Source organism: Falco cherrug, chromosome 6, assembly GCF_023634085.1.
Source record: "Falco cherrug isolate bFalChe1 chromosome 6, bFalChe1.pri, whole genome shotgun sequence".
NCBI classification, from domain to species: domain Eukaryota; kingdom Metazoa; phylum Chordata; class Aves; order Falconiformes; family Falconidae; genus Falco; species Falco cherrug.
In genome coordinates this window covers 85,859,599-85,883,016 of record NC_073702.1, presented here as the reverse complement: position 1 = coordinate 85,883,016, position 23,418 = coordinate 85,859,599, and the positions used below count along the sequence as shown (strand labels likewise).

Here is a 23,418-nt window from a genome sequence, read left to right as displayed (position 1 = left end):
TCTAATAAACAGATCCTAAAAGAACATGTTTTTCAACTTAGAAGGGTGTAAATTTAAGCAAAATAATAATTTAGCTTACATTAACTCAGCAGGAAGCAGGGTAGAAACCGATTAATTCTCCATGGCAGATCCACTGCTTTTCTGAGTACCGCAGTTCCATTTCATTAAATTGTCAGGCTATCTGGTGGTTTGGTTAGCCTGCCTGGACTTCTCCATTCTTGTGGAATTTTTTTTCACGTACTGAATTTCAGATGTAAATTTCCTCTTGTTTGCTTGTGTTGAGGTACTTGCTAAACATACACTCCAAATACCTTGAATATTGCTCATAGTGTGAAATATACAAATTATTTTTTTTCTCGATGCGGGGCTGGTAAGTTAGAAGACATGTGGAAGGGGTTTTGCTTTTCAAATACTCTACTGTGTTCTAGTATTTTTTGTTGGGAGGATTTATCTTTCAAAGCAGTTCAGCAAGCACATGTCTATTCAGAGGTGTGGACTAAAATGTTTTTCTGTCTTTAGGCAGATTATGTGAAAGGAATGCAGTTATTAGAGAGCACCTAGAGTGCATCTTGAGAGCCATTAAACCACTTGAGCGGCTAAGTGAACTGTTCACTGATACCACTGTTTACTTTAGTCTTCAAAAGTGTTCATCCATTTGTTAATTGAATTACAAAATAAATAAAGGGTGGATGATAAATATTCATGTATAGGCCTTGAAGAAGGATTGGAATATTGGGGGTTTCAAGGCAAAACTAGTTTGTTGGGGCTTTTTTTGTGTGTGTGTGCACGCGCGTTTGTCCAGACATCTTGAAGAAGTAGTCTGACCATGATTTCTGTTAGGGAACCGTTCAGGAGAAACATTCCTCAAAGAAATACGTCTGTGAAAGAAGTAGATGGATCCTTATGAAGCCATAGTGTTTTGGAATTGCTTTTAGGTTACGTATCCTGTGTCTGACTATAGTTTGCAGGGCAAACACAGAGGTACAACTGTGCTCATGGGTAAACGGGTACTTACATATCATGTAATATTTGTATCTTCTTCTGGTTAGCTTTTGTCCAAAGTTGTTAGCTCTCTTCAGAGGAGCTTGAAAGTGCTAGTCATACTCTTGTGATGGTTCTTCTGATGGCTCATACTACTTCTGAGTATCTAGTAGAAGCCAAATGCAGTCTACAGTGTTGTCCTGAGAGGAGGAGAGGGAGTAAGTGAACCGGGGAGGTGTGTGCTGGCCCTCTAAGGGCACCTGCTAGAATAGTCTCTTCCTCTACAGGTTTTTGTTCTGGAGAGCATGTATGTAAGTAAACGAAAGCCTCTGTTCCTCCCTGCAGTGACTACCGAGTGTTCTTACCCTGTCAGCTCTGATTTGTAGAGCACAGCCTGCTTATCTCCCTGTCTAGCTCATTCCTCACGAAAAGGAGGACCCGTTGCCTGGCTGACCTGTTCTGGGCGCACTGGTATTCTCTGCATGCTGTCCTGGAACTCTTCAGTATTTTTATATGCCTGCCTTCCAGTTATTGCTCCTTCAAGATAAGATTTTGATAAATTTAAACCTACTAACAGGCGCTTTCTCTCCTAACAGTCACCTATGTTACAACTAAATACGATATACTTTACTAGAATTTACAGAAGAGTCTCTTTACGGTCTGTTTAAGAAAGCAACTAGAGTGTTAATATCTTTAGAACTTCGATTGGATGATATGCTACTTAAAGTTTAGTTTTGGCTTCAACTTTTGAATTCCCTGCAGATACCAGCAAATTTGTTGCGGGGCCTATTTTAAATGTTCTTAAAATATTAGTCATACCTTAATTTAGGCCTGTGATCATTTCATTTTCAAGTATTCAGCAAACTTCAGAAATGTCTTTACCTTCTCATGTAATGATGATGTTTTGATGATAGTAAGTAACAATGATGAACAGTATTTGCTGTTGTTGGTATTAAAGTTACACATTTCTTTTCCCATACTGCACTTACATTTCTTCTCCAACATAAAAATATCTCATACCTCAGGTTTTGTTTGGTTTTGGTTTTTTTATTATTTGCTTTTATGTTTGTTGGGATTTCCCACTGTAAAATCAGTCCAGCCTGGCAGTGTCAGTAGGGGTGTTCCCAGCTGAACTGGCATCAGCGATCTGCGATAGAAAGCTCTGAGTCAATACAAATGTAACTAGCGCTATATCTGCTTTATTAATTTTGTTGTCAAATTAAGTAATGTTTTGACTTTCTCAATTTTCTGTCTACTTATATGAAAATGCCTTGATAACAAAATCAAGCAGGTATCCTGCTATGCAGAAGCAGGACTAAATAGGAAGAGTTTTGCTGCCGAGTGGTAGAAAACGTAAGTCGGCACAAATAGCCTGGCGGTAATTTTCCTTACCCTTTCCTCTTCTCCATCTTCTACTCCCTACCCTGATTCTCTGCTTAAATACGTGTTGAATATCGGAAATGTTAATGGCTGCAGTTAGATTTTTAAGCTGTGGGCATCATCAAAATCCTTGCAAGTTGTGATCGAGTTCAGCAAGGCCTTATTAACAATCCCCATGTTGAACTTCAGTGACAATTAGTTGATTGCTCTGATGGAAAGGTGAAGATGCAATTAGTGAATCTTTAGATTAGCCTTCCATGGCGTAATTTCCGTGTCAGATGGATGTAAAACTTCTTTCTGACCTTTGAATTGTCTAAAAGGTACATAGCTACAACTAACAGGGTGCTGAGGTGGCACTAAAGGGCTGGGCTTTGCCCGGGACCTGTACAGCCCCTGGACTGGTCGCTTCTGAGCATTTTGCAGACAGTGAGAAGTCCTACACACGGCTGGAAATTCTGCATTGTTAATGCACCTTTTTTATTTTTTTTAATGTTCAATTGTATAATGATGAAACAGTGACCTATTTAAAGTCTTAGTAAGTACTTGTGCATACGTTATTTACTCTGCAGGTAGACATGAAAGACGGGGGAAGTTGGGCAGATCTAAACTCACCCGTACTTAACTGAGTAACTGCACTTTAAAAATGAAACTGTTGCTGAGATTTTGGTCTGTGGTCTACTTTACTTTACAAAGTGTAATGCTATTAAAGAGATTTTTTTTACCCTTAAATAACAAGTAAGTGGCACTAATTAAGCTATCATGTCTTTGCTGACCTGATGGGTATGCTTCTGGTCCTGAATACCTCATGGCTTGCGGAATCTTCTGCTCAGACTGGGGTGTGTGGGGAAGGCAGAGGTGGTGGGTTTGTTGATGGACGTACCTCTTAGAAGGTAATTGGCTTCTATTTTTCTCTTTTTTATTCCTTTTGCTTGCAGGTACATTTGTTAAGTGTATTTTGTCTAGGTTCTCCCATTACCCCCAGTCTTCTTGTGTTTGCGTCGTGTATGTTTTGAGGAAGTTAATGGGTTTTGCTTTGGCTCAGCAGGATAAGTGTTCTACCTTGTAGTAGTTTAGATTTCATGGGCTTACTTTTGCCTGCAGCAAATTTTGAGCTGCTTATAGGTGTAAAGATGTAGGATTTTGAAGCGTATAGTGTGAGGAAATTTAGAACTACAGAATATTACTATACAGTGCTTGTAGCTTCTTATTTCAGAGACATCGTTGTATAGTCCAGGCTTACCGTTGCAATTCCATTTTCTCTTCTTTTGGAGGGAGTTAGTTTCCTCTGTAAATTAAAAACGTCTGGAAAGATTTGGGTATAATTAATGTTAGACACTGATAACATGTTATGTTTTTCAAGATCAAAGTTTTTTTTCTACAGTACTAATGAACTTTTTTTTTTTCCCTCCTTTAGGAGAATATATAAAAAACTGGCGGCCAAGATATTTCCTGCTAAAGACAGATGGCTCTTTCATAGGCTATAAGGAGAAGCCCCAGGATGTGGATCTGCCATATCCACTCAACAACTTTTCAGTGGCAAGTATGTATTTCCAGTATTTATAATTCTCTCAGCATATTGACAAAATATCTGCTACATATTGCTTCATGTGTAGTTCAGAATTTTTTTGGTAGCACTGCAGTGTCAGACTAGTGCACCACTCATCTTATGTCCAGCTCTGCAAGATATCTTTACAGGAGCACTGAAGATTTTACCATGGGATTTTGAATATTTTTGGATCTAAGTTTTCATGTGTGTGTGTGTGTCTGAACTGTCTGTAGCTAACAGTAACATTTGACAAATAGTTGTGGAAGAAGAAAATTCCTGGAAAGCTTACCTTTATTCAGATCATTGACCTCTTTTCTTTTTTTCAGTAGTATCTCTGAATTCACTTGAAAACTCAAATTAATTAGAAAATTATCTAGACTGTCAAATGACACAAAATCATGCTGAATTATTTTTCTCTTGGATAATCAGGTAATCAGCTCTCCAGCATGGTTAATCAGTAATTTCAAGCAATCAGACAATTTGCATATATTAGCAAAGCTACGAAGTGTGTATCTGTTGGATAAAGTGAAGACATTTTGATTTCTTGTTTTCCAAGAATGTTTCTAAAAGACAAATCTGTAGGTTTTTTGATCTGGCAAAGTGAGATGGGTGGAAGAGTGTTTCGTAACAGAAATGAAAGTGTTTGAGGAACAAAACTAAGGGGGCAAAAAAGTCCCTGAGTTGTGAATTTCATAGCTAGAAGCTTTCAAAGGAATACTAGAAAATCTACTTGATTTATCTCAAAATGCTATTAGTGTACTGCAATATAATAAAAGATGCTGATTAGTTTTATAGAGGAGTATTGGAGCCCCAGGAGCGGGTGTACTTGGGGAAGGGGTTCCTTTCATCTGCGTTGGTGAAGATAGAACAAATGCTACTGAGACAGTATTTTCCTGTGGTCCTAAAATTGTCCTTGAGATTGACTCAGATTTTGTGTACAAAGTAATTTGGATATTTTATTTGGTAAGAAAATAATCTTGTGCTCCAAGCCCATGTCTTTTCCCACAGCTGGAGGAGGAAAACTTTGCCTTTTCCAATTGTGACAGCATTCTTGCAAATGATATTGAGCATGCAAGCCTTCTATATAATAATAGAGGCTCATTTCGCCTTGTTGCTATTTAGCTTCAAAACCACTGATGTCTTTAAGTTGTTCATGAGTAGGAATTGACTAGTAGGCTGTTACTCCTTCGTTATTGCTCTGCATATCCTAACCTACCCATTTATAGCAGTTAGTAATGTCCTTGATACTTCTTCCCCAGTGTGCAGCGGAAAGAACATTTGTAGAACTACAGTAGGTTTTTTTGTCTTGCTTTACCATGTTCTTCATTGCATATCCTGTCTTTCTTTGCTGCAGCAACTAGAAGGATGATCCAAATGGTAGTTCTGCTAAGCAAAGAAATGCATAATTAGCAAATAATTCCAGTGTGTTGATACTGGTCTTTGCTTTTTTTTTTTTTTTCCCCTTGTTTTGATACATAGAGGTCATCTCATGTAATTCTGATGTTAGAACGCTGCCCCTGAACTTTGCCTGGATGGACGTTGCAAGGTTTCATGCTGCTTTCCAAAATTACTTCCAAAATTGATTTCCAAAATTTCTAAATAGTTTTAAGCTGAAAGAGTATAGCTTTAGAATAGATATTAGGAAGAAATTCTTCACTATGAGAGTGGTGAGACACTGTTAACAGGCTGCCCAGAGCAGCCGTGGATGCCCCATCCCTGGCAGTGTCCAAGGCCAGGCTGGATGGGGCTGGGAGCAACCTGGTCTAGTGGCAGGTGTCCCTGCCCATGGCGGGGGGGTTGGAACTGGTTGAGCTTTAAGGCCCCTTCCAACCCAAACCATTCTATGATTCTGTGACAACATCACCACCACTACCGATCCCCTCCCTGCTCCACCCTCCATCAAATAAATAAATTTAAAATAATCCTTTCTGCAGCTAGCAAGTCCCATAGGTCTGATTGTTAGGCAATGTAAGCTGAAGAAACAGGCATGCAATACTAATTGAAGAAATACAGTTTTGGTAAGCGAGGTGAGTTTTTCTGTTTTCTGGCAGAAAAATGAATAATTTAATCAGAAATGGTTGACCATCAGTGCAAGAATAGGGAGGCTTTTCATTCAAAAAAAGAATCCCGTGAAATTAAGTGAAGTACCTGTGTAGAATTCACAGGATGAAAAGCAAAACAGTATGGTATTACACTAAATTGCAAAGGGTTGTAAATTTTTTTGTCAGCTGTCTTATCTGTCTGAAGATGAGACATCAGTAGGGCAAACAAACAAACAAAACTGCTATATGAATGAATCAGATCTCATGGGCGGTACCTGGTAAATGTCAAGAACTGGTCTCATGGCCTCTGATCCAAGAGTTCCTGAGCTGCTGCTGTAGGTTTGTGGCCACAAGCAGTGCAACATATTTTTCCTGTAATAGTGAAGTACATTTTTCATAAACTACTAGCCAGGCAGATGGAGTGTGAGATCACTGTTAATACCATCTTGATTAGGTTGGCAGGGACTTAAAGATATGTCTTTACAGTCCTATCTTCACGTAATCTTTGTAGCTATCTGTAAAGTGAGAGTGTGGTCTCAGTCTACTTTTTGCTCTCCAAATGATAGACATCTTTGGCTCTTGCTTACAGCTTGTTATTTAAGCAGAAAAGGCCAAGGCTGTGGTATTATTTTCGTAGTACTGTTGGAGTTGAATGTTGGAAAGTTTGCACAGCTCTGCTTTGTATGATACTTGCTCTGTAGTTTAAAACTTTTATATCCAGGTCTGTCCAGCTAGTTACTTCCATCACATGGATGTTTTCGCACCAGTGTCCGCTGCCTTCCAGACCTGTGACACCAGCTTTACTTTTGCAAAAGGCTTTTTCCCAGGCATGGTGTCATTTTCCGTAGAGTGGCTTCCTCATTTCTTCCAAGATAACTTTCAAGCCCTGCACCTGAGCATTGCTCTCTCCCTGGTCTTGTGTTGTCTACATTACTCCCATCAGGGATGACAGGAAGGCCAGAGAGAATGAAGTTATTTTACATACCGCTAACAGTGCTTCCACCGCTGGGTATTTTTTTGTTAATAAAGCCTTTCTCACTGGGTCGTATTTTGTCATAGGATGGAGTGTTCAGAGGCCACCCCCTTTCCTTGGGGTGTTCTGGGAGGAGTTGTGGGGGGAAGGCATTGGGAAGCGGGTTTGTAAACAAGTAGATGGTTTTACATAGAGATGGAGAGCCTGAGGCAGCGCGCACAGCCTTCAGCCCGCTGCTGAACCACACGGCCCTGAAATGGATGTGAGAGATCTCTTCCCTGGAGCAGAAGTGTGTCCCTGAGAGTGTAACAGAGTTGACTGAAGGGTATGACAGAGCGGGGCTGGATGGAGCTGAGCCCCGGGGGAGGGTACAGGACTGGCTCCTCGGTGTCTGGGACAGGGGCTTCGCTTTGCCTCCCCGTGGCTGCTGCTCTCCTGCCTTCGGGCAGCGATGAGATCCCACCTGCAGCTGTGGGAGCCGCAGCAAGGCCGCAGGGGAGAACAGATCAGCCACATCTGGTGACACTGGATAGTGTGTAGGGATCACTCTGGTTTCTCTCCTGTGAAGCCAGCTTATTTTACACTAAGCAGAGCCTTCTGTTTTTAATGTGGGAGCTGAGAGCGCTGTGTATTTAAAGTATGATTTTGGTTCGTTAATGCTCGTGCCCTGACATTCACAAAAAGTTGTGCTGTGGTATCTAACTGTAGGAAGATAAATGAAGATGATGTAATTACATTGGTGGGAAATTCAGTGTGGAAACTTCAGGCTGGTTGATACTGGTTTTCAGAGGTAAATTCAGAAGTGTGAGCTTACTCAAATTGGCTGGTTCAAAATCAGTTTAGCTCTTTTCAGGTAGAGACAAGCAGTTGCAAGTAATCAGGCTATTGTAGCTTAAAGAGATACTCTTGATTGACTGAGTCATGGTATCTGAGTGGGTGTGCGTTCCTAGCCCACTTCAACTGCAAAATAAAATATGTTAATGTAAATTGCTGTAGCTTAGGCATTTATGCAGTCAGAACCAGTTTAAAAATAATTTTGATTCGATTGGTATAACTTCTCTATACTGGCAGAGGCCTGAAAAAAATCGTCCTGGCTTTTAAAACTCCATTATGCGTGACAGTGGCCTCCCCCCTCCAAAAAAAACCCAACGTGGCCTCACAACGCTGTTTTTAACTGGTCCAGCGTTGCGTAAGTAGAATCAACACTGCTTTGTGTGAACCACTTTGGTCTTTGATCATCGTTATTAGGGAAAACAGAGTGGGGAAGAATTTTACTTCAGTTCTACTTAAGGAGCATTTGTGCCTTTACTGATAAAATAATACTTCTCACATATGCAATGAGTATGTAGGTAATCACGTAGCACATTTGGGATGAGGTATCTAAGAATTGGCCCTTTGCCTTCATTTTGATCTTTACGTAGGGAATAATTGGGAAGAGCTGTATCCCTTCACAGTAGCCTTTGAGCTTTGGCCAAAAATGATGTCACCTAGAATTTCTTTCCTATCTTGAAAGATAGTGCTTTCTAAGCACTCCGCAGTACAGCTACTTTTTTTCTTGTCTTTGAAAAGAAAAAGCGGATTTTAGTTATTGTGAGAAGGTAACCTTTTATAACCCCCCCTTTTTTTTTTTCTCTGCAGAAATGATTATTGATGAACCTTGGCTATTCTAAATGGAGAATCTGTGCTACTTTTTCCTAATGGGAAATCTTTCACTGGGCCAGAGACAAGGTTTTATTATTTTGGGGATTTAAAAATCTTCAAAACATGAAAATTGAAAGGTTTCAGGGGAGTGCTGTTAGGGGTTATAGAGAATTCTGAAGACATTTTCTAAAGAAATGGGCAGAAAAATATATATGTAAGTTTTAAGTGAGGTTAAATTATGCATGAAAATACTTGGGCACTAGACATGACCTTGTGTGCAACTCCACAATTAATTTTTCAATGAGATTTAAGTTTCAAGTCACTTTTTTTTTTAATTGTTGCAACACTGGATGACATGAACCCAGAGATAAGCATATAACTGTAGATACTTACAATCACAGTATAGATTTCATTCTGAAATAAAGTTGTGATTGAATAAATAATGTTTGTTCAACACTGAAAGTGCTTTGGGAGGGGAAGAGGCAATGTATGTGTAATGTACTGCCTATGCAAATGCATCTATGGAAATTCAGACTCGAATCTAATGTATAAAACCAATATTACTGTCTGTGTTGGATGGAGAAATGTTTAGCTTTCTGGAAAATTGGACCAGTAATTTTCGTTGGGAGGCTTTCATATCACTTTATGAATGGTTTCTAGGTGGTATAGTAGGTATTCTGCCATTTGACTTAGAAGTTTGGATTCCCTTGGTGGCTTGGATCATGAATGAAAATCAGTTCCTTGGGCTCATCCTTCCATTTTAATTGACAGTGCTTCCTTAGACACCAGTATAGCGTACTGTAATTTCCTACTATCTCTGAATAGGGCCTGGTATGAGCATGACAGGTCAAACTTTATAGCCAGGGCTGAGAGTTTTTATGCTGATGTGATACACCCGGTTGCATAAATAAAATTGGGGTGTTTGCATGGAAGACAGAGCAGGATGTAGAATTTTACTGTCATCCATGAAAACAAACTAAACCCTAGGCAAAACCCAACAATAACACGCAGAAATCTCCTGGTTTGGTTTTCCCTCTTTGCATGAAGGGGGAATGGCAAATTCAGTTGCAATGACAGACAGGCATCGATGCTACTTCAGTGCTTTTTGGAGTATTGGAAATACAAGACTTTCCAGTATGATGAAGTGCATCAAGGAAGATCTTTTTCAACTTCAAGGAATATTATTATATTGTTTGTGTTTATTATGCAGTCATATATGTCGTTGTATCACCAAAGCACATATAAGTATTTGTCATGAGCCAAACCCCACAGAAGTGGGATTTCTACCCGTACAGAACAAAAAGTCAGTCCCTGCTCCAAAATACTAAAATTCCAAATATAAAACAAGGGACAGCAGATGGATGCAAACAGATGGGGGGAGTATGAGAAAACAATGAGACAGTATTAGCCTGTAGTACAGGCAGTGGTCTCAGCACATCAACAACTAATCCATTGTCAAGGTTAGATTTTTACTCTCTTCTCCCTTCTTTTCTCTCTCCCTCCTTCCCTCCCTCCTGTTTTTAAGACATGAAGGAGCATTTTAAGGATGATTTAAAAGAGAACCAGTATGGCAAACAGAGAAATTAGAAATGCTTTGAGAAATGATGCTGAAATTGGAACAGTTAGAAGGATGGGTAGCATTTTGATACTGAATAAAGAGTGATACCGAGGAGGAGGGTAGGCTCTGGGGACAGACCATGTTGAAAAGCTACCTGTATTTGATGTGATGGAGCTGGGTAAGGAATGAAGAATGCAAAGAGAACAGTGATAAGATCAAAGGGACAATGTGGGAAAATGATCTCTTGGGCAGTTTTGGGGATGACATTTTTAGGGGAAACCTGCATTTTTGGAACCAAAGAAGGGATATTAAATCGTTCAGATAAATCTCTGTGTGGCCAAACTGATTTTTAGGGTCATACTCCCCCTAGATAAAATGTAGTGAGAAAGGACAGAGCCTTTTGGGAAGCCTCAGAGGAGTAGGTTTCTCATGGGGAGTAGGTAACAAGCAGGAGAATCGAGAGAGGGCTAAGCTGAGGGTGTGTGGGGTTGTGTGTGTATACCTATATCTTTGTACAGACATGTAAAAGCCATGGCTTTTTGTATGTGTATGAGCAAAAGCATATGTATCTGTTTCAGTGTTAGAAAATGATGTGTTACTTGTCTAACACACATTATTTTCTGCTACTTGTCTAACAAAGAAGGTCATCAAAGTGTGGAACTGGAGTGCAGAGTGGCAGTAATGGGAGAAGATAGTTATGGGCAGTGTGCTTGTTGAATTTTGACACGAGAAAGAAAAAATGGGAGTAGCAACTGAATAGGCAGAGGTTGGGAGGAAAGTGTTTATAAAGGAAAGATCAGGAGAAGAATAAGAGATTGAGGTTAAATTGTGATGCAAATGGATAGATACGTAGACAGATACAGATATCTTATATAGATAGCACTCGGTATATATTTCAAAGTGTATGTATTCTAAACAAAGCAAGCAGTGGTTCAGTACTATTTCTTTCATGTGGTATGATAATCACAGGAAGTTATCTTTTGTGCTAGGACTCAGCCTGTATTAGAAATAATTTCTCAAATATGCAACCTTCTGTTCATTTTTTAGTGCAATTTTTTATGGCTGCTTGTATGTTTAGTATTCTTGTCTAGCCATGTCAACAAATTCTGCTTAAGTTGAATGCTTCCATCTATGAAATAATAAAATGGTGTTAGTGTTCTTTCTATTTTTTATGCTGAATGAATGTATTTAGGAAAAGAACACTGGTGATTATATGGTTAAAGTTATAGAATTAAAACTTTAAACTTTTTAATAAAATCTGAACAGATGATCTGTGCTTTTTTTTTTTGCCTTTTTTTTTTTTTTTTTGGAACTGGCAGGTTTCAGGCCCTCTAATTGGCTTCCCAGCTTTGCAGAGTAATTACAGCTTCAAGCAAACTTTGTCATCTGTGGTTCAGAATGGTGTAAAGTAAACAGAACGTTTTGAAATACAGTTTGTAGTTAGAGTTGCTCAGGAGAGTTTAACTAGCATAACTACTTAATTTAGATAGTAGCGGTTATTTGGAAAAGATAGTATAACATTTTAGAATTGACAGATTATTTGTGGATGTGGAGATGAAAGAACCTCTGCTATGTATATGACTTTTTTTTTTTGTTAAGAAAAAAAGAGAAGTTCAATACTTGAGAAACATCCATTTGATTTCTTTATACCAGTTTTATGTCATTTTTTCCATTTTCTGTGTAGATCCAAAAATGGCCAAATGAGTGCTACAGACTTGTTGGAACAGAGTTGTCAGTTTGTGTTACTGATTTTGTGTTTTGTTGCTTTGAACAAGTGTTCTCCCCCAAGGTTTTTCATCCTGTCTAATATTAAAGGGGAAAATTTGTGTGACCTGTGTTTAATCCCAGCAAGACAGAGAGCTTTAGGATTAAAATGTGTAATTCCAAGTTGTAGATGGCTAGCATACAAGAACACAAAGTTGAGTCTGTCTGTTTACTGGCTTACTCATCTTTTTGAATGATAATTTAGACTTCCAACTGTTTTGAGTTGAGATTCAGCCCTTTAATTACATATGTTTATGTATAGTAGCAAACTTGAAGACATTATGGTAGAGTGTTCTCTACTCTTGGTAATGACCCAACTATCACTCGAGTGTTCAGAGCCAGCTTTCAGTAGCCAGTTTCACTCATTCTTCTGTGCTTTTGTAGTTTCCAAACTATTTTCTCTGTCTAAAACTACTACCATTTTTCCAGTAATTAGTAGAAAAATATTTTGGTAATTAGCAGTAATTGTGTATTACAGCACTTATTCATCTTAGTATTTTTTCCCCTCATAGCTGTAGGTGAAAGACATTCACAATCAAGTTTTTATTCATGTTGCAATCATGACAGAAATGTTGTTTATCCCATACATTTGTATACAGCAGCACACGAAGCGTGTGGGTGTACTAAATATCAGCAAACTTTTATCTACTTAAGAAGGATGGGTGGCACACCACTTTTAGAAATACATTGTTCCTCCACTTCTTTCTGAAACTCTTTTTGCTTCAGAAGGGAAGGATGTGAACATAGTCAATTGTAACCTTGCACAAGGAAATAAAATATTCAGCCACTTAAAAAGAACATTTAAAAAGTTTGTTACATTTTGCTAGATTTTATATTTCAATAGCATTCTTCAGTGATAGTGAAATGGCATTTTTGGTTGGTTTTTTTTTCTGTTTTCAGTGCCCTTTTCAATTGTTAAGATATTTTTTATTACCTTTAATTGATTTGGTTAATTATCTGTAATGCAAACTCAGAGTAAATACTCTTTGACAGTTACAGAGCTTAGTATATGCATCCATACGTTTTCTTCTTGTTAATAATGCACAGCATCACTTTGAGGACTGCCTGAAATAAATGGTATAGATAGTACCAGTACTACATCTGTATATTAATGCATATACTAATATATAATATATTTAGTATAATATATATATGTAGGTAAAGAGCATATTATAGATAGTATTTGGACATAGGCTTAATTCTGTTAGCTCCAATTTTTGCATGCTTGAGTTGGCAAACTTAAATACCCTTTTAATGTATGCATTTTGTATGTATTTGCAAGCAGAAAATGAATGGTGAAATTCAAAATTTTCAGTTCCATTGCAGGCACTGGAGAGGATGTGCTTTTTAATTGGTACAGACGCTTCTGCAGGTTGGACTCTCTATCTTTTTGCTTTCAGATTGTCCTTACAACGTCACCTCACTTTTCTGTCCCTGGCAGCTTCTTTTACCTTCCTTCTCCTGAACCAGCTATTCTAGTTTAGCTATGCTCTAGCTGTCCTGCAAGTTCTTCTTTCTCACAAAGGTTCCACTCTTTTTCCTGTCCCGTTTCCACTCTTCACCCTTTATTCTCTAGTCTTTTGTTTGTGACATCTCTTCTGTGAATAACTTGCTGTATGCCATCATTCTGTATTGGATTTTGCCTCAACGAGGTAGGGGTTTTTTTCCATATTGTCTGAGGAATAGGATGAGGCATTATGAATATAGGAGAAAAATTCAGCAGGGGTAGAAGCAGGAGATAGCTGCATCCTCTGGATTATACTCAATGCGTAGATTTTAAATGATTTTGTGCTTTAGTAATTGTTATTGTAATTTTTTACCCTCCTCCCACTGCAGTCTTATCCCTCCCACATGTCGTGTGGCCAGATGCCTTACATTTTCACAGGAATACTAAAAGGATATCAAAGGTCTTGGTTTGCCAAGTTTTAAGTCTCATCTCCAAAAAGTAGTATTTTCCAGCAGTGTGCAGCTTTAGGCAGACACCCAGCAAAGAAAATTTCAGCCTACATGATTGAAGTGTGATAGGATTAAAGATGAGAGGATGGTTTCATTGGGAGTAAGATGAGATAATCTTAGAGCAGACGATGCTTCTAGTCTCTTCTGTTATGAAGGTAGCCCAACACATTCCTTAGAGCTGCAGCTGAGGAAGTTAGGAAAACAAATAGCTTGTTAACCCTAGCGTCACTGTCATCATGATCTTGGACTTCAACCATATCCTTGAAGATGTGGGTTTCTTTGATCTCATGAGTAGTATTTGCATCTAGCTGCAAGCCTGGTTAAGTATTGTAAGCAGCTCTACTTCATCATGCTCCCCAAGTTCCTGTCATCTGCTGTCCTTTTTGTTCCTCTTTCAGTTTTTCTGTTAAATTCCCTCTTCTTGTGTCCATCCTGCAGTAGCTCTTTCCTCAAAATGTTGAGGATGGCTCTTATCTCATCCAAGAGCTAACTGAGTTTATAAAAGCCATGAGGTTGGATTACTGTCTGTCTTTTGAGTCTCCATGGTGTATGGAGTTTTGTTAAAAGTAATGTCATCTCCTTGACCAGTGAGCAGTCTGACTTACATAATAATTTATAGCTGTGCAGTGAATATATAGGTTTGTGCATCAAAAAATACACACCTGCATAGTGCAATATTTACTTTGTTCCTCCGTTTCTTATACATGAGTCTGTCAAGTTTCTGAGGTGTTTTGCTAAGCTGCAGCAGAAAAATGCTATTGACAGACATACTTCCACTCTTCTTTTTCAAATAAAAAAATTGCAGTATGCATGACAGTTTTTAAATCAAGGCATCCTCAAAATTACAGGCGCGCCGCTCCCCCCCCCCCCCCAGTTATTTCATGCCTGTATTACGGATGGTCCAGTACAAGTAAGTCTGCTGATACTTGCTGTGGCTTTATATCATGGAGAGAGAGGCCATTTCTTAGATAATTGTGTCTGAAATAGTTTAGGTGTTCAGGTATATAAATCAATGCCTTGAACTAAGGCTTTAAACTCATTATGAGCTAGTCATACTAAAGACAGTTGCTTTAAATGTATTTTCAGTATGCAGCTGCATTTCAGGTCAGCTGTGAGTATGCATCTTGTACAATTAACACCAGTAACAAAGGCACGAGAGAGGAAGTAAAAGCAACATAGAGGGTACTTACATATGTTGGATGTTTAGAAATTTGATGGTTGTGATGCTGTTCCTTGGAGAATATTTAAAATGCATTCCTGTAAAATTGTGAATGATAGTTGGGGTTTCAGGACCTTGAATTTGTGAAGAAAAAATATGCCAAACCAATATGATTAATTTCTGTGAAAGAACAGCAAGCCTTGTGAAGTGGTACATGTCATATAACATGACTTCTGTAAAGCATTGACATTAACCGGAATAAATAAAACATAATTCACAAAGAGTAAGTGCAAGGTTTATGCTAATGAGTAGTCAACTACATCAGTTTAAAGTTTGGGTCAGCTGGTAGGTGGTAGCTCTGTGAGAAGAAAACCACAGTGGATTGTAAGTGAAGAGGAATTCTGTTGCCATATTCATTATTGATTGATTTGTGACCTGATAAATAATTTTAGGTCACACATTTGATCTGGATCAGCATCAAACAAGCAATAGTGTTCCAGAACATGAGATGTGATGTTTGTGCCTGTTTCATGGTAGCTGCAGGAAAACAAATTACACTTTCGACAGAGCAACCTTAATTTCACAAGAAAATGTTAAAATACATTTGCATGAATGAAGCATTCTAGTAGGTCATTGTTTTGCAGTTGTAATGTTTAGTCCTGTATGCTACATCATAAAATCTAATACACGGTTTCATTAAACTATTGCCTGGATTGCTAGTGTTGTGGTCTTGTGACGGAGGAGTATGTCTAGAATTGTGTGACGAGGAAGACCTTTAATCTGAAAGCACAACCTGTGAGGACAGATTGGTTGAACTGATTTAGGCCAGAGAAGACTGAAAGGTGATAAAATAGTGTTCAAAATGTCTAAAAGGGATAGCTGCTGAAAAGGTAGAATAAATTAGTCAATAGGGCAAGAAATAATATGCTTACATTATAGGAACGGTTGCATTAAATGCTTGGAAGAAATCTTCCAGCTATAAAAATAATTAATTTCCCTATAGTTGGATGGAATAGTTTGCTTGCAGAGGTTTTCAATTTACTACTTTTTGGGGATGGCAGAAAGAATTTAGAGAAATACTTGTAAGAAATGGCATAGGTAGAACTGGTTCTGCCCTGGAGCACAAAGTGAACTAGATGATTTCCTGGGGCAGCCCCACTGCATGTGAGTGTAGGATTATATTCTATACTTAATAATCAGTATAGATTCAACGTCTGAATTTTCTCGGATAGGGTATTTTACAATAAGTCTAATCCTGAAGTGACAGTAGCGTGGGTAATTGTGGCACGGTTACCGTTGAAGGGAAAATGTCATATTCCTCCTGCCAGGTACAGATGGAAAAATATGCCTGTGGCTACTGCTGTTACCTTGGCATACTAGAGCAATCCGGGATCTAATACTCTTCTTACCCTCATAACACAGACCTAGTTTGCAAATGGAGATCGCAGTCTTTATATGGGCAACGATACAAGTTCCATCAATTCCTCTGACTGCTTCCTTCCCCTCATGATTGTTACCTGCTGCCTTTTGTACAAGCCCATGGTTATAGTGCCATTCTGTATTTCCTTATATGTGCTGGATACATGCTGGATAGGTGTATATAAGCTGTATGCATTTTATCTAAGTAATTGTATTTGCTCCTCACCTATTAACTGGCAATGTATTATATTTCTCTAGAATGTCAATTAATGAAAACAGAGCGACCAAAGCCAAACACATTCATTATCAGATGTCTTCAGTGGACCACTGTCATAGAAAGAACGTTCCACGTAGACACTCCGGAGGAACGGTGAGGGTTTCATTTTTGTTTTGCTTTCCATGTTCTTTACACAGAAGCCTTGGCACGGTCTCTGCTGGGACTGCAGAGCGATCAGCACTTGGAACTGTGACATTCTGAGCACATCTGAACAGTTAGTTGAAGAATTTATAAGTCAGCTTCTGTAAAATATTATCTGATCTCATAGCTAGTGTAAGAGTTGCCTGTGAGTAGGCGGAATGAGTGTGTTCAAATAAGCCAAAACTCTGTCATGATATGTCTCTGGAGTGTTAAGTTTTGAACAATAGGAGCCTGCACTGAAGTATCTTCCAGCCTCGCTGTCTTAAATTTTCCTTTTGTTCCTCCTAATAGCCTTCTTTTTTTGGCACATAAAGCAGTATGTTATAATTTATTGTATATTTCCTTATTAGTTTTTCTTGTTTCAGTGAACATACACATTTTAATGTAATTTATGTTTTGTTATTAGTTTTTCTTGTTTCAGTAAATGTACACAAATTAAACGTAGTTTAAGAATTAACTTTTTAATGCATGTAGGAGATATAGGATGGTGTACCTTGCTAAAATGTTCTGTACTGTGTCTGTGTGCACTGAATCTTCCCACTGTGGGCGTCTGTCCTGTTGAGACTAATACTATGATTTGGCTTCGTTTATATTGTTTGTACCAATAAATAACCAACAACTTTGCTTTTTCTGTTACTTCTCTTTCATTAGTATATTCACCTAGATTTTTTTTTTTTTGTTTTGTTTTAACTTGGTCCCGTTTGTCCACCCTATCTTTTTTCTGTGCATGCGGCATAATACCTCCTACTGCAGTCAGTAATACTGCCCGACTCCTCCCGTAGCCCTTGCTGGCTGAGCACAGACCAGCAGGTACTGCGCGTGGTGCATGGCGATGGTGGCACGTTGCTGGGCTGGCTGCTGGCTGGGTGCTGGATAGCTGGCATGCAGAGTAGCCATGGGCTCAGCTGCCCCTGCTTGCCTCCCCACGGAAACCCTCATGTGGGCCTGCCCCTACCTGCAGCCGCTGCTTTTAGTGATGCTTGTAGGAATTCAAATTGTAGGAATTGTCTTTGAGGGCCTCTTTCTCGGGGGAATTTGAAATTAGCCAACAAGTTGAGTTTTAAGAGGAAGCAGACAAAGCGTTGAACGCGTGGTTTAATAAATCTTACTTATTTTCTGTGAAAGTGTCTCACCAGGAGGGGTGAATACCAAAAAGTCTCTGAAAATAACAAGCTATTACCAGATAGTATCAGATAGATGACATTCTATGCTCTGAGCTGTATTGTATCTGGAGCAAGTGTTTTCAGGTTTTTGCTATTACAATATTTACAAAACCAGACACTAATAATTCTTGAAAAGAACCATACAGTAATCCTTTTTGATGCTGGTCAGCTTCACCACTTTTTACATAATGTAGAAATTGGAAGGAAATTGAAGTGATTAATTTATATGAGTCTTCTGCTATGTAACATGAGAAATGAGCATTGAAGCAATATAGCATGCGAAGGACATTATAAACCATTTATTTGGATGTATTTTATGAGTTTCTGATAGGAATGTTGGCTTGTTCATGATAGGGAAGAATGGACAGAAGCAATCCAGGCTGTAGCAGACAGACTTCAGAGGCAAGAAGAGGAGAGGATGAACTGTAGTCCAACTTCACAGATAGACAATATAGGAGAAGAAGAGATGGATGCCTCAACAACCCATCATAAACGAAAGGTAATGACATTAAAAAATAATTGACAAGACTAATCTGTAAATAACTTCTGTAGAATGATCTATTTGGGTAAAACAATATGCAAGGAATAGTGTTTCTACATAAATTTCAGTGTATTACAAACATAAAAGTACTTGTTTTGTTTCAATAAGGCTGAACTGCTCTGGTTCTGTTTGTTTGTTATGCTATCTGATACAGCACTTCTGAAAAACAAAGTTCAACCGTTCAGGCGTATGTTAACATTCTGCTTATTGTTTGAATATTATTTTTGTCCTTTCCTTTTTGTTTGTTTACTCTTTTAGAGGTATGGTAATAAAATATTTTCTTTAGACAAGTAGATTTGCCCCCTTTCTCATGCAAATAATACCCAGTACAAATTAGATAATTTGCATGAGAAAGGCTAGCAGGATTTGGCTTTTAATGACCTTGTTTTTTGCTATCTGGGAAAATAACTCCGCTTTGGTTTTCAATGAAGTAAGAGAAAACCATGTTTTATTTTTCTGCAGTCCTTCACAGCTTTTGGTGTAAGTAGGAATATGTACATTGTTAGCTGTAACATACTTGCATCTCCAGAGTCAGTAGGATAAACACACAGCTAAGACCGTATTTTAAAGATACAGTGCCACATAAAAATTTGCTTATTATTTTGTGTTTCCATGTTGCCCTCTGCTTCTGTAAGTGTGGATTCCCCCTGAAGAATGGATCATTTGAGCGTATGTCTCATTTACTGTACAGGATTGACATGACTCAAGAAATGCATAGAAATTGCATGAGAAATAATAACCTGTTTCTATAGGACTAGCTTTGTTCTTTCTAGCTAGAAGTGAAACCTGTAGAAAACTAAATGAAGTCTGCTGATGGAGCAAAATAGTCTTACAGCTAATGTAACTGAGTGCCTTTGAATGATGAGCAGTGGAAAGAAATAGTGAACGTGTGCCTTTGCTCCTAGAGCATGTTTTGTTCATTGCACTATATGAAGCAAGAATCACAGAAGAATTAGTGGCTGAAAACTATACCCATATGAATATAACAAAGGTGTCATAGGAAATCTTTGTTCTGTCATCTCCTAACTTTTGAGAACTTGAGTTTGCAGTGCAAACGTAATTCTTTCATGTTGTTTCATTGTATGCATTTTTCTAACCTTTTTCTGCCATAGAAGATGGTGAAAACTAATAATATATATATCTGTAACAATACCTTTACTGTACATTGTCAGGTTGACATTGAACTTTTAGCCTTGCAGCATAGATGTTTAATGATTGTGCTCCAGGGTAAAATATGATAAGTGACAGCAAGACAGCGGCAGCATTTGAGATGTGTCGGTCTTCTGAGAGGCAGTGTGATTACATAGAAGGGATTTAGATTTGCACTATTAAAGACCTGAGCACGGTTCCAAGCCTGTGTATCCTCTTAGTGGAGCACAAACCCACTGCATAACAACAGGCATTTCCAAGGTGTCAAAATTAATGCTAATATAAGTAGTTTACCTGGAATGTATGCTTTCCTTGTTCATAGGGCAGTGCGTTTTCCTGTACAATGAAAGGGGTTGTGGGAACAGGAAGGAGAAGAAAGATCAGTTTTGTTTCTGTTTTGCTGCTTACACTTTAGGAAAGCTGAAATAAGAAGCTGGGACAGTGCATATGCAGTGCTGCAGAATATTTAATGGCTTTGGCAACAAGCCAAAAGCAAACTCTGCAAGGCAAAGGTGAAATGAAAAATGGTGATATTCAACACCTAATAATAGAGAAGAATGGAGATTTTGTAGTCAGTGAAGATCATACTGATGTTCATAAGGATTCTTCCCCCCCCGCCCCTCCCCCCCCCAAAAAAAAAAACCAACCTCAAAATCCCACTGCAGATTTCTGACTGTTGGAAGACTTCAGCAAAAGGTTCTCAGAAGTTTTTGGAATAAAAAATGCTAAATGACCATAATGATGGGGAGTTGTCACTCCCTCTGTGTTAATGGAAACAGAGAAAAAATATATTTTTGTAGAACTGTTTCTGTTTTGTAGAAGTGTTTCTGAAAAGCTTCTGTTTAAGCTTTTGCAGTTGTTAATGTAATCAGAACCATTTCAGTTATAATGACTTAATGCATTTTTATTGCTTTTTTTTGGTATTTGATTTCTTTTCATTTCAGGGTTTTTTTGCACAATGTGTCCTACAAACTTGTTTTGTCACCTGATTTTACATCTAAGCCCAGTGAATTTTGCTTGTGCATGCACCAGATGGTATACATATGAGTAGAAGAGCATAATCAGATTAAGAAGCAAGACAGAGAGGAGTGGGCCTGTTCTTCTCTAAAAAGGTAGCAAGAGGTTTGCAAAGAAAGCAGTCTTTAGGATGTGGAACTTGATTTGAACAGACATGACAGAAATGTCCCTGGCCAGATTAGCTGGAAGAACCAAACCCACTTTTTTTTGTTTTCCTTTTCCAGCTTTTTTAAATGGTGTCAATGTGCCACTTAAGTTTTACAGTAATAGCATCACTAAAATTCAGAGCACTAGAAATTCTTAGCAAGCTGCTTTTATTTCTTGCTGTGCTATTCCTTCAAACTAGAGCTTCTCTGATGAAATCAGATGAAAACTCCAAGTGGTATAATACTTGTGCAAATCAGGGATTTAAAAAAAATTACTTCTTTGGTAGGAATTTTCAGCACCTGTAGTAGGGTGTATTCTTTTGAACAGATCATCCATAGGGGAGTAAATAGGCTTTACAGAAGGCTGAACATCATATGGTTCTTTGGTTAGTGTAGTTTCCTGTAGCTTTATTGCTTTTCCTTTGTTTACACATTTGTTTTGCAGGGTGAGTACAGAATAGATTTTTCAGAGGAAACCAAAAAGGAGTGTAGTGAGGAAAAAGATTCAGTCCTGAGTTTGGTAAGAATGGAAAAGGTGGGAAAAGCATCAAGGAGAAAGAATGCAATCTTACAGGAGCCTCCAAACTTTCTTCCCGACATGCCTTGGGTTTAGGAAGTATTTCCATTTTTCCACCAGTTTTCAGTACACCCTTAGCTATGGCATCTGTGTTTTTATCTCCCAAGGTCTTGTGTTCTTTGGCAGGCTTTTTGAGTTACCCTGCACTGCGTATCATCTTTAAGCCTTCTGCTGAGCTTCTAGAGAATGAGAGCATCAGGAGACTTTTATTCTTAGAACTAGGACTACCGCCATAACGTGCTGTTAAGCCACGGCTCAAAATCTTGCAAACCTATTACCTTCCTCTTCTAAATATACATATATCTTTTAAACTTGTTTTCACTAAGCTTGCAGCTAGATTCATGGCTGCTTTGGTGAACATTATGTAAGCAAATTTTGGGCGAATGAATCCTTTGATTTGACTGGCTTGTTGCCCTTAGCATCAAACCAATGTCTGTGATCAGTCGAGCCAAGATCCTCCTCCTGTGCGCAGGCGAAGGGCTGCTTTTCTAAGCTGGTTTGTTCAGACTCTGATGGTCCCTCTCTACGTCCAGCCTCTCAAAGAAGATCAGAAGTATGGGAAAAAGTTATCCCTTTGAGGCTGCTTATAATCCCTAAAATTTTGGACTGTTAGAAGTGATAAGTTGTTACAGTCACTAACTCAGTATTCTTTATCAACAAAGCTGTTGGCCGTTCTTTGTCAGACAACGTGATAGCTTATGACTGATGATACCAAGGATTCTGTCCTGAATTACTCATCTTCTGCCTGAATTGTGTTGGAATGCATTTTGGATTTTTCATGTGGTTTTGTCAATTTTCACTGCTTTAGTACAAAGGTAGTTGGTTTTGCTTGATGGTTATCATAGAACTATCAAAGTAGATAACTGACTTTCCAAAGCACCGACTGTGGTATTTGAGAAGTCTTACCTTCAGTTGATTGAGTATTAGTAACCACATAGTACTTGGATCACAACTTTACATATTACATTGTGCATCACTAGCTGTAACACATTATACTGGTTTTTGGAGAAGCCGATCATTTAAGGGTTTGTCTGTGGTCATAAATTTTACACTCGTGTAAAGTGAGTTTGCTTTAGGTAAACAGTATACTGAGCCTTTGAAATCTCTGTAGTCATATTTCTTACTGGGATGAATGCAGTTTTGTTCTTTCTGATGTGAAGCATCTGATGGCAGCAAAACAAGATCTATCACTGCAAAATGTTTTAAGTATGTTTACATGTGAGCAAAGAATGGAATTCACCAAGGTTAGTTTGCTTAGAAGCTACCTATCAACCGTTAAACGGGAAAAAGATTTGATTCCTGCTGATGTAGCTAGAAAACTGATATATGGAGAGCATCTTCTCTTTAATAAAGATTTGAAATATCCAGCTATCCAGGTATTACCTTAAATAGTCTGTTGGAGACCTTTTGCAGCTTTTAAGTTGCAGGTTGAACACTTAAAGCTAAGGAATTACAGCATTAATGTGTTTTGTGGAGTTTCAGTTCTACCCCTTATGTGAGCAGATTTCAAACTTTGAGTGAGCAATTGCATAGATTACTTTCACAGTTTGTCGACAGCAACTTCAGATGCACTTGAGCTTAAAGGAATAAATAATTTCAGAAGGAAATTTTGCCATTTATGCTTTCTCACAAGAGGGGGTATATTTTGCTGCCACTATTTGCAATTGCCCACTGGGGATATGCCCGATAGCTCTACAATTGTAATGTGTGTGAGAGATATAGGCACTGTTAGAAGTGTTTCTGGTAGGGATGAGGAAATTAACTAATTCCATTGTGGAAGACACACGTACAAGTTTCTCTGGAACACCAGTATTCAAGAAAACTGCCTGAGGCTGCAGCTAGGGATAGAAAGGGATACTAGGAAGATGAAAGATAAGGCACAATCTTTTCCTCACACGTAACAGGATTAAGTATATTTAACTTCGCAAAACTGAGACTTGGAGTGTGATTACTCTTGATAAATGTTTTGAGGTGTAGTATTCGCAGAG

At 38.4% G+C, this 23,418-nt stretch overlaps 1 protein-coding gene across 4 annotated transcripts in view; it reads left to right on the top strand.

Moving 5' to 3' along the window:
* AKT3 (AKT serine/threonine kinase 3) overlaps positions 1 to 23,418 on the top strand; it is a 161,972-nt gene that overhangs the window by 81,088 nt on the left and 57,466 nt on the right. For all 4 annotated transcript variants that reach the window (XM_055714540.1, XM_055714539.1, XM_027801498.2 and 1 more), the window contains 3 exons: positions 3,776 to 3,901; positions 16,678 to 16,789; positions 18,355 to 18,499. In XM_055714540.1, coding sequence (XP_055570515.1) covers positions 3,776 to 3,901; positions 16,678 to 16,789; positions 18,355 to 18,499 — 383 coding nt within the window. The remainder of the gene's footprint in view (positions 1 to 3,775; positions 3,902 to 16,677; positions 16,790 to 18,354; positions 18,500 to 23,418) is intronic.